The sequence below is a fragment of the Notamacropus eugenii genome, chromosome 1 (genome assembly GCF_028372415.1).
Source record: "Notamacropus eugenii isolate mMacEug1 chromosome 1, mMacEug1.pri_v2, whole genome shotgun sequence".
Lineage (NCBI taxonomy): Eukaryota > Metazoa > Chordata > Mammalia > Diprotodontia > Macropodidae > Notamacropus > Notamacropus eugenii.
In genome coordinates, this window is record NC_092872.1 from 210,221,672 (window position 1) to 210,237,760 (window position 16,089).

Sequence of the window (16,089 nt, forward strand, 5' to 3'; positions counted from 1 at the left end):
TTTTTTTTAATGAGCCTTTGTCTTAGGAAAAAGTTGTCAGTGATTTTAAAACATGAACCTAGCATATGAGTGATGTTGAATTTAGACACTGTAATCTTAGAAGTGACTCCAACTTACACCTATAGACTGATGGAAATGAACCTTTTAAAACACCAACTCAAAGACCACCCGCAGTGATCAATACTACAGATCTTGGAAGTATGATCCTATTTCAGGGGTCTGTTGTAAGGATCCAAGGATACTGAATGCAAAATATTTTGTAAATGCAAGTGGGATTGTTCCTTAAGCCAAACTTTCTGTTAAAAACTTAGAAACGATTCACTTTGATTCAAGGAACAAATCCAGCTCACACAAATGGTATATAAACTCCAGTCAGCATAGACAGCTGATAAGAAATATTCAGAACTGAAGTATTGATCTAGCCCATCAGTAGGTGCCTCCCACATTAGAGTAGATGAGAGTCCAAAGGGCACAGAGAGCTAGAAAAGATGTGTCCAATGACTTCCTTTAATGAACATGATGAGAGAGAGTGACAGAGAATACCCTTTTTGGCAGAGAACTGTTGATAAAAGAGAAACCACTAGGACTAGTCCTGGCCCCAGTGCATCAATGCTAAACTCCCTCCTCTTCTGCCACAATCAGTCCCAATGCAGTTACAAGCCCTGCATAGGCAGCCACCTCTGCTGCCATCTTTCCTTTCTTCTCTAGAGCAAGGGTTCCTGTCGAGAAGTTTGGATCAACTAAAGATGAAAAGTTAAAGACCTTTATATACTTCATGTACATCAATTTCAGCTTTTAAAATAGGAACTCCATGTGTCAGTTTCCTTTTAGGTCTTCTGGTCATGAAGCCTCATTAATGTCCTGCTTAGCTAAGACCGCTATCATCAGGCAAAAGGCAAAAAGAGGGAGCTGCCCTAGAGACAAAAAAAAAAAAAAATGCAAAAGCCTGTCAGCAACTACCACCAGGAGGCAGGACGGAGCTACTTCTCAGAGCCACCTTTTAAAGGAAGGGAACAAGCATTTATTAAATGTATTATCATGCTAAGCTCTGGGGATATAAAGAAAGGCACAAGACAGGCCTCGCCCTCAAGGAGCACACAGTGCTAGTGGGGACCTCAGAATTTTCAAGCTAACTTCATTTCATACCAGTGAACTTGGTTTCAGCTCTGTCAACATCATGCCTCAACCAAATCCCCTCTGCCCGTTTTCAGCTTCTTTTTATGAATTTTCATGAATTTTATGAAAATGAATGAATTTTATGAGTTATGAATTTTATGAATTAGACTGCAAACTCCTTGGAGCCAGACTGTCTTTTTCTTATTTGTATCTCCAGCACTTAGCACACTGCTTGGCACATAATAGGTGCTTAATAAATATGTCTATTGACTCTATGCTTATAATTTTTGCTGATGTGCTATAAGCTTCCTTATTTTTTGAAAAATAATTGGGTGGAAATGAACAAATGTATATTTAAAGATTGTGGGATGACAGTACTTTGGTGTCTGCTATAGATAGATTGTGTGGGCATACACATAATATTGTGCATAATATTTGAAACCCTTGTGGTTCAGGAAATACATTTGGTCAGACATGATTAATTCAGAATTGAACGATTACTCATTTTGAGTTAATCTAGTTTCCTTTTTTAATTTCATCTTTGAACCACGATTTTTTTCCAAGACTCTTCCCCATCAGTACAACTTGATCATAAGATGTTAACATTTCACTTCTTGAATTGTGAATGACTTAAATATTCTCAGCAATAGACAGCCCTGGAGGACTCACTGATGAAAAAAGTGCTATCTGCCTCCAGAGATAGTACTGAAGATTTTTCTTTCTTCCTTTTCTTTCTTCCTTTTTGCTTTTTTTCCTTCCTCTCTTTCTTAAGCCTTCTTGCACAAAATGACTAATATGGAAATGCTTGACATGATTACACATGTATAACCTATATAATATTGCTTACCACCTCTCAGGGAGGAGGGAAGGATAGAATTTGGAACTCAAAACTCAAAACATAAGTTAAAATTGTTTTTACATGTAATTGGGGAGAAAAAATAAAATTTAAAAATTTGACTTCTCTAAAAAATTTTGGATTTAATTTTTTTTCCTAACAAGAAATAAGAAGTTCTTATCAACTGAAATTGCATTTTATCCTCATTTGGTTGAAAATAGGAAGAAACTCCTTTAGGAAAAAAATTCATCTCACAAGATCGTAGATATTGAGCTGAACAGGACTCTTGTCCAACCTCTGATTTGACAAGTGAGAAAACCAAAGCCTACAGAGATGAAATAATGTGCCGGTCACTCGTGTGATAAGTGGCAAAGATCAAAACACATCTTCTCCCTCCAGGGTCAGTGTTTTTTACTCTCTTTAACTATATCCCCTGTACCTCAAAGTGGAAGACAGACTGGCCACACATATTCATACTGAGTAGATCCACTCTCTGTTCCCAGTGATTTATCTAACAGTGGAATGAATCAAAGAAGAAAGTTCAGAATACCAAGTGACTATATACACACTTTTATTTTAATAGCAGTTTAACTCTGACCTGAGTTCAGATCCTACTTCAAACACTTACTAGCCTCATCACCCTAAGGAAGCCACTTAATCTCTCATTAAGCTTCAGTTTCCTCTTCTGTAAAATGGAAGCATGGATACTTGCAGTCCCCATGTCATAGGATTGTTATGAGGATCAAATGTGATCATATACATGGAACACCTTGCAAACCTTAAAATGCTATATAAAGGTCAATTATTTGTTACCACCTTCCCCCAGACACAAATACTCTACTTGTATCTCTTCTGCAGACTGTGCACAGGGTCTAGGTGAGAAAGGAATTTTCCAACTGCTAAATCCAAGGTGGAGAATGTTGTGAAATGAAATGAAGATTAGCGTGAGCTGAGAGATATGGGATCCAGTCTGGGCTGTCTAGCTAGCTGCGGTCACTTCCCCCACATAAACTTTAATTTCCTCATTTGTAAAATGAGGGAGCTGAATGAGATGTTTCAGGTCCTTTCTGCTTGTTCCTGAGCTCAGTTGATGTTGAAGTGAATGAGCCATCCCTTCCTGTCACTGCCCCTGAATTCACTGCCCCTGCATTCAGTGGCAACCTTCGCCCAAATGGAGTCTGTGATGTCTACAGTTCAAGTTACAAACAGGTTACAGAGTGAGGGAAAATATGCAGGCAAAACAAAAATAAAAGCTCTTTTGTCATCAGGGCCTGCTGTATGAGAAGCACAGCACTGGGAGTAGAACAGTAGCTGTCCTCAAGATGTGTCCCTTCTAGTGGATGATACACACACTGGGCATGTTTTCAGCGGGACACAGAAAGCAGGGAGGTCAATTAAGAGGATATTCAAATTGTCCAGGTGAAAGTTGGTGAGGATGTGAGATTTACCGAGGCAGAATTGACTAGACTTTGGCTAACAATTTTCAGTCTCATATGGAAGCACTTTTCCCTCATCTTTTTGTGAAATTAAGCACACGTACATACACACATACACACACACTCCTTCGCCACCATATACATAAACACACATATACACACAAATGTAATTACATACATAATACAGGTACACACATATATACATATGCATGCATACATATGTGACAGACTGAGACTGCCAGTATTTATTTATACAGAATGGATCCATTCTTTGGCCCCAGGGAAGTTTCTAGCTTGTTTCTGAACTGACCGAATGAGTATGTATGTAGATGAAAAAATGGGGAATTGGAGGAAAGCTCCACAGAGGGAAAGCTTTTTGGGACAGAACCAAAGCTGCCCCCCCAAAAAAGAGGGAAGAGAACTGAAGGAAAGCTAAAAACAGTGACATACAACCAGGACAGCTTTGGAAGGGGGGTGTGTGTGTGTGTCTGTGTGTGGGTCTGTGTGTCTGGGTGTCTGTGTGTGTGTGCTCAGTATCACAAAGGATGAGGGGCAAGAGCTTCCCTATGAGACTGAAAATTCATTACATATTTTATTTTATTTTATTTAAATTTACTATATACTTAAAGAAAAGCAAGCTGCAGGTAATGGGGCAGTTTCAGGTACTACCTATCATCTGTTTTACAAGTAGATGAAATGCTCGATTTTTTGTTAAATTCAGAATAAAATGAAATATATTTTTAAATGGGTAAGTAGAAGAAAGCGTCCGTCGGTCATCAGTGATCGTAGCTGACAAACATAAAACGTTCAAGTGCGAAGACAGTATTAGACGTTAATTCTCTTGAATTAATACAATTAGCACAGATATTAACCGCCATTTTACAAACGGGGAAACAGAGGCTGAGACCTGCCTGTCACGCAGCCGGTCAGCGTCGAGCGGAGGTTGGCCCCCGCTGTCCCCGGCACCGCAGGCTGGGCAGAGCCCCAAGCTCTCCGTGCGCTTTACCCCACATGGGCAGGCACCGGGCATTGCCCGGGAAGGGAGGCCCGTCCGAAGGGAGCCTGGCCGGGGGCGTGGAGCCCCGGGGGGTTTGGCGGGGCACCCCCGCCCTTGCGCCCCGCAGCTGGGAAGCGGCTCCCCGCCCAGGCTGAGCGTGCCAGTCCTCCCCCAGTCACTTCCTCGTTCCCGGGCGCCCGGGGAGCGGTAAAGTGTGTGGATCCTGGGAGGGGGCAGGAGGGGAGATGTCAGAACCGCCTCCTTCCTCTTGGCTGCCAGCTGATCGCAGCCCGCGCCAGCAGATGTCTCGGGGCCGGCGGGCGGCCAGGGCGCGATGCCGCGGCTCCTGGACAGCCCCGAGGGGGCCTGGGCGGCCCGGGCATCGCCCCCGCCCCTGCCCGCGCCGAGGAGCCTGCCCCCGGCCAACCGGACCTTCTTCTCGTACTTCTCGGAGTTCAAGGGGGACCAGGGGGTGGCCCGGACCGTCGTGGAGACGGCGGCGCTGGCCCTGATCTTCGCGGTGTCGCTGGCGGGCAATGTGTGTGCCATCCTGCTGCTGACACGCCAGCGGCGCCGGGGCACCACCGCCTGCCTGGTGCTCAACCTATTCTGCGCCGACCTGCTCTTCATCTCGTCCGTGCCGCTGGTGCTGGCGGTGCGCTGGACGGAGGAGTGGCTGCTGGGCGACCTGGCCTGCCACCTGCTCTTCTACGGGATGACCCTCAGCGGCACCGTCACCATCCTGTCCCTGGCCGCCGTCAGCCTGGAGCGCGTGGTGAGCATCGTGCGCCTGCAGCCCAGCGCGCAGGGCCCCGGGCCCCGCGGCCGCGCCGCGCTGCTGGGGCTCATCTGGACCTACTCCATCGTGACCTCGCTGCCCATAGGCGTCTTCTTCTCCGTGCGCCTGCAGCCGCTCGACGGCCGCACCGAGGTGAGCGCACGGCCGGGGCCTCCCTGGAGGGGCCGGGAGGACCGGGCGGGGGCGGGACCCTTCCGCGCCGTCCGACCGGGCCAGAAAAGGGGCTGCGAGCGTAGGTCCGAGGACCCCACGAGGGCAGCAGCGCCCTGGGTCTCGGGGCTCGACCTGCCGCCTCGTCCAGTCCTCGGGGCAGAGCCCATCCGAGAGGGAACAAGCGGCCGGGGCCTGTCTCCCCCCTCCCCGCCCCCGGGTGCCCAGCGGCAGCTCACTGCCTCCATCCTGCCCCCAGGCTCCGGCCGCAGGGTCAGCCTCTATGAGGGACTTCGGGTGGTCACCTCCCTTGTCACCCTGTGCCCACAGATGACCGAACCAGGAACTGAGGGACACTCCTGCTGGGCACCCCCGCTGGGCTGGGCCGGGCTGGAGAGAAGAGTACATGGTGCCCCGTCTGATTCAGGGGCACAGGTGTGAGTGGTCAGCCCGACCAGCCGCCCTTAACTGGCCGTGTTAGTGGTCATCTATAGCAATTCCGAGACCGACGAACCCCATCTCAGAACAGCGCCAAAGTCAAAGGGAACTAGTTACAGTCACTAAAACACTTTTTTAGAGTTTTTAGGCTCCAGGTTTAGAAGGTCAGTCTAAACCAGCGTCGAGCTGCCGCGCCTGGATTCGCAGGTTCCGTTTCTAGCAGGTGGAGTTAAGAATGAGTTTCTGGAAATGTGAATTAGAACTAAGAAATATTCTCGCACTTTTTCGTAGCTGTCTCCCGCGTCCCTCCCCTGTCGCCTTCCAAAGCCACCCCTCGGGGTGTATTTTGTCTTAAACGACCTCCCCCAAATATCCCTGAAATGTCAGGAGCCCCGCCCCCGTACTGGGGAGTGAAACTTACCTGGGCCACCTCTAGTCAGTTACTTAACAGATAAAAAACACTGTAGCCTTAAAGCTGTTGCTCGCTGTTATTATTCTGGGTGCCGATCTGAATCCGTAGACTCCCCCAAGCTGATTTACAAATCAAATTGACAAAATTTCTAATTATTTTTCTATTGTTTTTTGAGCTTTCCCCTTCAAACTCCACTCTTCCCCCCCCCCCCCCCATCATGTGTTAAAGAATTAAAAGCGATGTTTTAGGATTACTCAATCTTCCCTTTAAGGAATAACTCTAAAAATGGGAAGGGATTTTAAGCATTTTTTTTGGACTTTGAACTTTAGACAAAAGGTTATAATCCCTATCACCTGGGTAACTTCGGGTTTCCAAATTCATTCATTGGACAAATATTTATTAAGCTTCTATCGTGTTCAGAGCATTGTGTTGGGATAGATAAAAAGATTAAATATCCTAGGCTCATTCTCTTTTCCTCTTGCCATCCTCTCGGTTGGTGAGTTCATCTGCTGCCATGGTGATCTCACCTGCCACTTCTCAGAAAAGATAATTTTAACACCTGACATTTAAATTACACTTTAAAGTTTGCAGTTGAGTTCAGCAAGCATTTATTAAACGCCTACTATGGGCCAGCCACTCTACCCAGTGGTTAGGCTTACAAAAGACAAAAACCTAAAACAGTCCTTGCCCAGGGGGGACATTCCACTGGGCGTGGGGTTGGGAGTGGGACTGGTGGTTATTAAGTCTTATTTTACTGATGAAAAAACTGAAGCTCCCAGGCCTTGGTCTCTCAGCTAGGAAGTAAGTATCCAAGGGGATTTGAATCCCCAACTGCCTGGGAATCTAGTCTATGACTTTTGGTGAAGCCCAAATCTAATTTCTTTCTGCCTGTCAGCTCCAACACTACATTTCCCACCTTTTGGGACACATTCACCTCACCTCATACCTGTCCCTTCCCTGTCTTTGAAGGGAGAGGAAGGGGTATTCTGGGAAAATGAGAATAGGAAAAAGGAGGTAGGGAGGGTTCAGAGAAGGATCGCTGTTTTTGTTTCCATGGTGATTGGGAAGGTCAGTGTTTGGAAGATGCAGATTGGAATCCTACATCAGTTTCTTCCTAACTCTCCATCATCTGGTTTGAATTCAAGCTAGCTCTGCTACACGATATGTATGGCCTATGTGACTTTGGGTAGCACACATCATCTCCTGGGCCTCAGTTTCCTTATCTGTAAAATCAAGGTGAGTTAACCAGTCTTCTTATCTTTCCTGTAGCACACTCTCTCATTCATCTGATTTGCCTCAGATTCCCTTGGTACATAAGAGTGTTTGAGAAAAGAGTCCTGCTGTTGACTGTTTTATTAAGGAATCTAGGTGCCTCTGTGGATGGAATGCTGAGCTTGGAGTCAGGAAGGCCTGAGTTCAGATATCTGTCTCAGGCACTGTTTGCTATGTGACTCTGGCAGGTCATTTCACATCTTTCTCATATGCCTAAATGGGTTTCATGTTGCTGTTTGCCCTTTGTTTTCGAAGACCAATGACATCACAAGTGACATCTGGACTTATGGGTGAATTGGATTTAAGTGAGGCAAAGTCATCAGCCTCCCTGTCTCTTCCTGTCATACAAGTCCAGTGACAGGACAAAAACTGGGCCTCAAATGAGTCTCAGAATATTTGTGTCTTGCTAAGTTTTAAAGGGCCATATAAATAAGAATTGTTATTGTTCTCCTTATAATAAAAATTAAGAGAAATTTTAGTAATTCAGAAATAAAGTGGACCTGATGTATCATCCAGACCATTTGTGTCATGGCTGGTTGGAAGTCTGGTGAACCCGCTTCTCAGAATTATGTCTTTAAAGACATAAATACTTAAGATTACATGAGAAACTAGTTATATTGAAATAGTTATCAAAATAGTTTTAAAAACAAGTTTGTGGAACCAGGTAAAGAACCCCTAAATTTCTAGTCTAACTTCCCATTTTACAGCTGAGGAAACAGAGTCATCATTGTGGGGCAGGATTAGGAACCAAGTCTCCTGACTGTTAATCTGTTAATCCTTTGCTCTTTCTACATATCCAGCTTGTTTTCTTTTCTTTTCTTTCTTTTTTTTTTTTGCTTAGATTGACCTGTACAATATAGTGCCAATAATTTATATGTGCCATATAAACTTAAGAAGAGAAAAAAACCTAACACACACCTACCTTTGCTCTAAGTATACTTTATTCCACTAGTGAGGGAATTAAACTATAAACTCACAGTTACAATGAGAATGGACCTTTCAGGTCATTTAGTCTGGTCTACCTCCTGCCAGGTGCAGGAATTCCTTCTAAAGCATCCCTGATGGGTGGTAGAGCCTAGCGCTGACACCCCCTGTATGAGGGGGCCCAGTTCATTTTTTCACAACTCTAAAATTATTAAGAAGTTCTTAACTGTGGTGGAACTAAAATATGTCTATCCAGTTGCCCTAGTTCTGACCTTCAGAATTACACAGAATAAATCTACTCCCTCATCTAGAGAATGATAACTAATATTAATAAGTTAAGGTGTGAGAGCATTTTACCTATATTACCTCATTTGATGTGTATAACAAGACTTTGATGTAGATGCTGTGAATATCACGCCATTTTACAGATGGTGAGAGGTTAAGTGACTTGTCTGAGGTCATGTAGCTCATAAGTATCCAAGACAGGTCTTCCTGACTCCAAGTACAGTATTCTATCTACCATACTGCTTTCTTTCAAATACTCAAAAATGGTGCTCATGTCTTCCTTCTGCTAGGAGGCCCAGCATCCTCCTTTCTGCCTTCCAGTTTGTCAGTGGCCATCTTAGCCCAGAACTGAACGCAGGTGTTCCAAATGTAGTCTGACCAGGGCCAGCATTGGTGGAGTGATGCCTTCCTTTTTTCCAGACCTAGTTTCCTTTTCTATCAACGTAGCCTAAGGTTATATTGATTATTTTTTCAGGAAGCCATCACACTGTTTACTCAAGGGGGCATGTACATCACAAAATACTCCCAGTTCTTGCCTCTATCCCCATTCCCTGTTGCCCACAACCCACACTGTATTTGTTCAATTGATTTGTTGAACCTGAAATCTAGGCCTTTCATTTATTCTTATTAGTTTTCACCTTATGAGTTTCAGTCCATTGTTCTAGCTTAGTGATATATATTTTTTGGAAAACTCTTGCTTTTATCATTCAGAAAATCCCACCTTCAGAGTTGGAAACGAACTCAGAGGTCATCCATTCCATTGGGAACATGAACAGAATTCTCTTCTATATAATCCCAAGAGGTGATCATACACCCATTACATGACAACTTGTACTGAGATAGGGCTGACTACTTTCTGTGGTAGCCTAGGAAGAAATGTTTCAGGTTGGGTCAAAGGGGATAACTACTCCTACAAGTTCTCGACTTCTAAAATTATAGTTCATGAGCCCCTGCCAGTATACTTCCCTTTAATAGTTGACTCATAGACACAATTGGCTCAAAGCAAAGGCATTTACTGAAATGGCATCATAAGAACAGTAGCTGCAAAATGTTCCCCATCCACTCATAAACCTTCGGTACACTCTTTCACAAATTCACAGTGCATCAGTGGAGAGAGTGGACACCAATACATACTTATAAGGGGGAATGCACTCAGGGAATACATATTGCCAAAGTAATTCATGGTTGGGGCACTGCAGGGCTCATTGACCTTTCTCTTCTTCTGATGTCCTCATACGACTTCCACAGAACGCTGTCTCCCTAAGCAGATTGATCATCTGGCTCCCTGGGCATCAGCCTCTCTCCAGCTCAGTTCGTAATGGACAGGGCTTGTTCGCTCTTGAATCCATACCTGGCTCTCTTCTCTGTTTCTTAGAGACCCATTCTTCCACAAGGCCATTTCCTAACTGGAGTTTACTTCCCTAGCAGGTGTCTTTGCTTTTTAAGGATCACTGAGAGTGTGGCTAAATCTTTTGCCAACTCATTGACTAACTACCCTTAGATTCTATCTACCTTGCCTTCTTCATACTTTAAGACCTGAGGATCCCTTTGTTCCACTTATCTGTCCAATATTTTCTGAGCTCACATCACTTGAGCTGGGGGAAAGCATTTATCAGATCATGTCCCTCCACTACACCTAAATCAATCCTGAATCTGCCTTTCTACAGTTTACACCAGTTATTCCCTAGAGATAGGTAGAACAAATACAATTTCATCACTAGGACCGCCTTTCAAATACAATCAAGTTTGGTCCTTTCTAGGCTCAATGTGCCTGTTTCTTTTAACCAGTTCTAATATGGCCCAATGCCTTTATCTTGGACACATTGTGTCCTTATCTGGACACATTCCAGTTAATTAATGCCCTTCCTAGCATTACAAGTCCAGATCTGAGGACAGAACAACACATAAGTTTTGGCCAGAGTAGAGTATACCAAAATTGTTACTTCTCTTATTCTTTACACTAATATTGCAGCCCAAGATTGCCTTAGGTTTTTTAACCTGCCGTTTGGGGCAGCTAAGTGGTGTAGTGGATAGAGTACTGACCCTGGAGTTAAGAGGACTTGAATTCAAATATGGCCTCAGACACTTACTAATGTGATTAATTAATTAATTAATATGATGCCATGTGCGACCCTGGGCAAGTCATTTAACCTTGTTTGCTTCAGCTCTTTATAATGAGTTGGAGAAGGAAATGGTTAGGGATTCCGGTCCCTTTGCAAGGAAAACCCCATATGGGGGTCATGAAGAGTCAGACACAACTGAAAATGATTGAAAAACTAAGTTAAAAAATACCATATTGTCAAATCACTGAATTTGCAGTCCAATAAAACTCCAGCTCATTTTTAATACAAACTCATATAGTCATGCCTTCCCCATCTTGTACTTCTGTACAAGAGTTATATTAACTCAAGTGTAGGTCTTTACATTTATTTCTATTAGATTTCATCTTATTAGATTCCATATTGTAATTCTAGCTTATCAGGGTCTGGTCCAGCATCCTAACAGACAGTGAAGCCTTAAGTACTTTAAAACCAATTTCAAATCCATCTGACTGTGATGTCTCCTCCACATCCTTCTATTTCATCAACAGGGATGGCATTAGAGTCTTTGTTAAATGTGTTCCTGAAATCTTGGTTTACCCCATCTTGAATAGCCCCTTGATCTGGTGACCATGTCAAAGGAAGAAATGAGGTAAAACTTGGGTGACCCATTCGTCATCATCATAGCTAATATTTGTGTAGCATTTTCATGTTTCCAAGATTTTCAAATGCATCATCTCCTTTGATATTAATGAAGATAACCTTGGAGATCCTTTCCAGCTCTAAATCGATCTGCTTGCCATCCTATAAGCTACACTGATACTTAGTGCTTGCATATGGCTTTCCTTTCTAAAGGCACACCAACCATCCCCTTATTGAAATTTTGCTAGGTATCAAACAAAGCTCACAGGTGGTATGAGTTTGTACCATCTTCTCAGGGGATGCTCTCCGGGCCTCAGTTTTCCCTTCTGTGAAATGAGAAGCAGACACCATGATTTCTAAGACCTTTCCTAGACCTGTCACACAGTGATTTACTGTATATTGTAAAAACCAGAAAGAAATTATTTGCAAGTTGGCACCTTTTATTGAGTGAAAAACAAAAAGTTAACACTGAAATTTCCCCTTATTTGTTCTCAATAGGAAGTTCTGATTTGTACAATGGTCTGGCCCAGCACCGAAGGAGAAATCGTTTGGGATGTGTTGTTTGCAATTTTTAACTTTTTGGTACCAGGACTGGTTATTGTGATCAGTTACTCCAAAATTTTACAGGTATGTTTGCTGTTCTTATCTATTATCAATTACCAGGAACAGAGTAGGTTGCAGGACCAGAGAATCAGAATGGACCTATGCTGCCTAGTCCGATTGATTCCTCATTTTACACATGAGGAAACCAAAACCTGGGGAGAAAGGCTGAATAATATACACAGGACCACACAGATAATAAACATCAGAGGTCAGATTTGAACCCCTGACTCCAGAGCCTAGGCTCTTCCCATTGTACCATGCTGGCTCTGAGTCTCCCTATGCAAGATTCCCTTCTACATGCAGCATCCGTTACAAATGGACATCCAGCCTCTACCTGAAGACCTCTATAAATGGAGAACTTGTTATTTCCTGAGTATTGAAGGCCAAGCTTAAATTAGATTGAGCCCAATCACTCAGGTTCAAGATTTTAAAATGTGCCTTAATAAACACATGTGGACCATAGAATCCAATTAGAAACTAATTCTCTACCAATTAGAAGTTGAAAGAAATAAAATATAAATATATGAAATACATTAAAATATATAATGATATATAATAAATTTTAAATTGTACAATATATAATTATTAAGAATATAAAGTTAAAGTAATACTTCTGTTTCCCTGCAATATCAGCACAGTAGAAATCCAGGAAAGCATTTCCACAAGGAAGTTTCTAACTTCCCCTGGGCTGGGCCTTTTATACCCCAAGAAGCAAACTTGCCTCCTTGCCCTTTAAAGAACCAGCCCAGCTTATATAAAACAAGTGTTATTCCCATCACATTTAAGGCAGCCTTTTAGACTTTGGATGGATTACTGTGGAACGAGTTTTTTCCTTCCAGTGCCAAAATCTACCTCTCTATAACTTCCACCTGTTGGTTCTGTCCTTTGGGATCAAGCAGGGCAAGCATTCCCTCTTCCACATTCAAACTCATCAAACAGGTGAAGACCACTTCAATTCAGGGAATTCTAAGGAGGGTGTTATGGTAGCTTGTATAGTATGTTAAGACTTTAGCCAATCCTTACTCAGATCCAGCCATTGTGACATTTGTTATACATGATGCCTGTAGTACTAGGTGACCCAGTGCCCCTCATAGACTAGTTGATTCTACCAGGAGAATTCTACCAGGTTGATTATACCATGGTATAAGGGAAGAGAGAGGGCTCTGAACATGGAGGTAGAAGGTCTGGCTTTAAGACCAAGCTCTACCACTTAATAGTTTGTGACCTAAGAAAAGTCTCTTGAGTCTTGCCTCCCTTATCTGTGAGTGGGGGAAGTTAATTCTTGCTGGGAGGACATTTAAAGTGTTTTGTAACCATAAAGCTCTGTATGATGAGAGCTATTATTATTATTATTAAGATCCGAAGGGTCTCTCTTGGTCTCCCTCCCTGTGTATCCCTTTGCTTCTGTCTCTCTCTCTCTTCTGTCTCTACATCTGTCTTTGTCTCTATCTCTCTCTTTCTGTCTGTCCTTTTCTCTTCTTTCTCAGTCTGCCCCTATCTCTCTGTCTCTGTCTTTGTCTCTATAGCTCTGTCTCTCTCTTGTTTCTTTCTCTTCTGTCTCCATCTCTTTCTCTCCAGCTCTCTTTCTTCTTTCTCTGTATCTTTCTGTCTTACTGTTTCTTTGTCTCTATAGCTCCATCACTGTCTTTCTATCTCTTTCTCTTGTGCCTAGCTCTCTCTTTGGCTCTCTCTTTCTCATCTTTCCCAGTCTGTCTCTATCTCTCTGTCTCTGTATTTTCTGCCTCTGAGCTGAGAGAGGAGGGAGCTTTGTTTCATTAACTTATCTCTTGGATCATTCTCAGTTCTTTAGTCACTCTTGGTTCAGTTTCCTTTAGTAATAATTTCATTTAGATTGCTGTAATCCTGTGTCTCATTCTTTTTGTTCTATTTTCTGATGCTTCTCTGAATTCCTTCATGTTCTCCCTTATTCCCATAGTCTTTGGTGAGAAAAAGCTTCACGAAATGACAGGATTACAAAAGCAATGCACTTTGCTGATCATCACAGAAGCAGAGCTAGAGGGGACCTTTGAAGGCCTCATATACCCTCAGTTTACAGATAAGGACACTAAGGCTGGTGTCACACAGGTAGTCAGTAGTGGAGGCAGGATTTGAACTCAGGTCCTCTGAGTATGGTTGCGGAATTCTTCTGATACAATTTAATATAGTATTTAGTGGAAATATGCTGATGACCATCTCCTAGAATGACCCTACTCACCTTCCTTTTTTTCTTTTTCACTAAATCAACCCTCTTTTCTATTTCTAATTTAGACTCCTTCCTTTCTTTTCTGTCACTTCCCTTTTTCTTTCTCTTTCCTCTTTCCTTTCTCTCCTTTCTTTTTCCCTTTCCCTATAAGCAGTATCACTAATTGATAATGTAAAGCAGGTGTGTCAGGCTCAGAGAGAACTAATCCTTGCCAGTCCTGCATGGTGACTTAGAAAACCACAAATTAACATTATCTACGTTGTAGTGTACTTTTATTTATTTTGTTAAACATTCCCCAGTGACATTTTAAGTTTTGAAGGCTGCTTTGAGTCTGACAGCCCTGATAGAACATTCTCCTAGATCTGTCGGAGAAGATCATGTTTCTTAGAACATGAGCAGTATGATTTTCAGAGGCCAGCTCTTTTAATGGAAGAAAGACTCAAGTATTTCTCAGCATCACCTGACACTTTGTTTTGATGTTGCAGATCACAAAAGCTTCCAGAAAAAGATTAAATGTCAGTCAGGCCTACTCAGAAGACCATCACATGCGGGTCTCCCAACAGGATTACAAACTCTTTCGAACTCTGCTGCTGCTCATGGTCTCATTTTTCATCATGTGGAGCCCCATCATGATCGCCATATTCTTGATCTTAATCCAGAACTTCCAGCAGGATCTGGTGATATGGCCATCCCTATTCTTCTGGATCATAGTGTTTACATTAGCCAACTCGGCGGTCAACCCCATTTTGTACAGTGCTTCTAACTTTCAGAAGGAGTGGTGGAGAGTCCTTTTCTCCTGCTCATCGCTCCCTGAGAAGACTGGTATGGCCACAGAAACTTCAGTGAGAAGAAATGACTTGTCTGTGGTCACTGACCAATGAGTTCACTGGCTATGATTTTCCTGATGGAGGTAGTTGTGAACCCTTTTCCCCCACGTGCGTATTACTCAGGCATATTACTGAACTGTAGTTTATACTAAAGTGGGTTTACTTTCTCTGTTCAGTGTGCATTAGGCAAGGTTTTTCTCATGGTGGTGAATTTCCAAGACCCCTCATTACAGGTTTGCCCTCCTTTAAGAAAGTTTGCTATATGAAAGTTGTTTTTTTTTACAGAAATGCTTAAATGAGGGTAGGTGCTTACTCACCATAACAAAATATTCTTTTCTTTACAAAAGGATCCATTATATTTTCCTCTTAATTTGTGATTTGCCTGGAGCACTAAAAATAAGACTTTGTCAAAATGTGATTTATGTATAACTATCTAATTTATGCATAATTTCTCCATTTTTTATTAATTCTATTTAAACTCAACAAGACATACCTTCCTGGCTGTACCAAGTTTGTAATGCACATCAGTGATCTTGAATTCAGACCAAGATCAAACAGCTCTTCCCGTTGGTGTCGTAGTCTTCTCCATGACAGCCATTCTACCTCTGTTCCCCAGTGCAGTGATTACCTCAGGGTGTCTCCAGTTTTCTCAAGACTTTGCATGAATTTCCTCAAGCATAATTAACTTTAACATAATTCAGCACTCAGGGAAAGGGAGGACAGAGGATATGGAGTGATAGTATGTGAAATATTTAGATTCATTTTGCCGGAGGTTGCCTCCAGAAAGCCAAGTTCTAGACATGAGATACATCTGGATCTTAGATATCCATAGGTATTTTCAATTCACTGCTAGTTGAGAAGCCAGGCCAAGCCACCATGATGTCACCTTCGTTCCACTCCTCCCTTTTCCCCCAGGAATTTTCCTAATTGATTTTCAGCATAACAGACTTCTAATGAAATAAGTCATTGTGGGTATGAAACTTTATGACAAAGGGTTGGAATCTTTTTGGACAAATGTAGTTGAAAATAAAGCTATTTTGTGAAAGACTTTATACATTTCCTTTTGTGATCGGGAGGTGTCTACGTGAAGAAGACTAGATAGTATCTTTTA

At 42.8% G+C, this 16,089-nt stretch overlaps 1 protein-coding gene across 1 annotated transcript; it reads left to right on the top strand.

Annotated features, from left to right (window-relative positions):
• Positions 1-4,665: 4,665 nt before the first annotated feature.
• Positions 4,666-16,030, top strand: FFAR4 (free fatty acid receptor 4). The gene is made up of 3 exons (XM_072625496.1): positions 4,666-5,315; positions 11,844-11,972; positions 14,637-16,030. The coding sequence occupies exons 1-3, from the start codon at positions 4,719-4,721 to the stop codon at positions 15,030-15,032; spliced, it is 1,122 nt and encodes a 373-aa protein (XP_072481597.1). The 5' UTR covers positions 4,666-4,718; the 3' UTR covers positions 15,033-16,030.
• Positions 16,031-16,089: the final 59 nt, after the last annotated feature.

Coding starts and splice junctions, on each gene's coding strand:
- FFAR4 (XM_072625496.1), top strand. CDS start 4,719: ATGCCGCGGCTCCTGGACAGCCCCGAGGGGGCCTGGGCGGCCCGGGCA. Junction 5,316..11,843: donor CGCTCGACGGCCGCACCGAG/GTGAGCGCACGG, acceptor TGTTCTCAATAG/GAAGTTCTGATTTGTACAAT. Junction 11,973..14,636: donor GTTACTCCAAAATTTTACAG/GTATGTTTGCTG, acceptor TTGATGTTGCAG/ATCACAAAAGCTTCCAGAAA.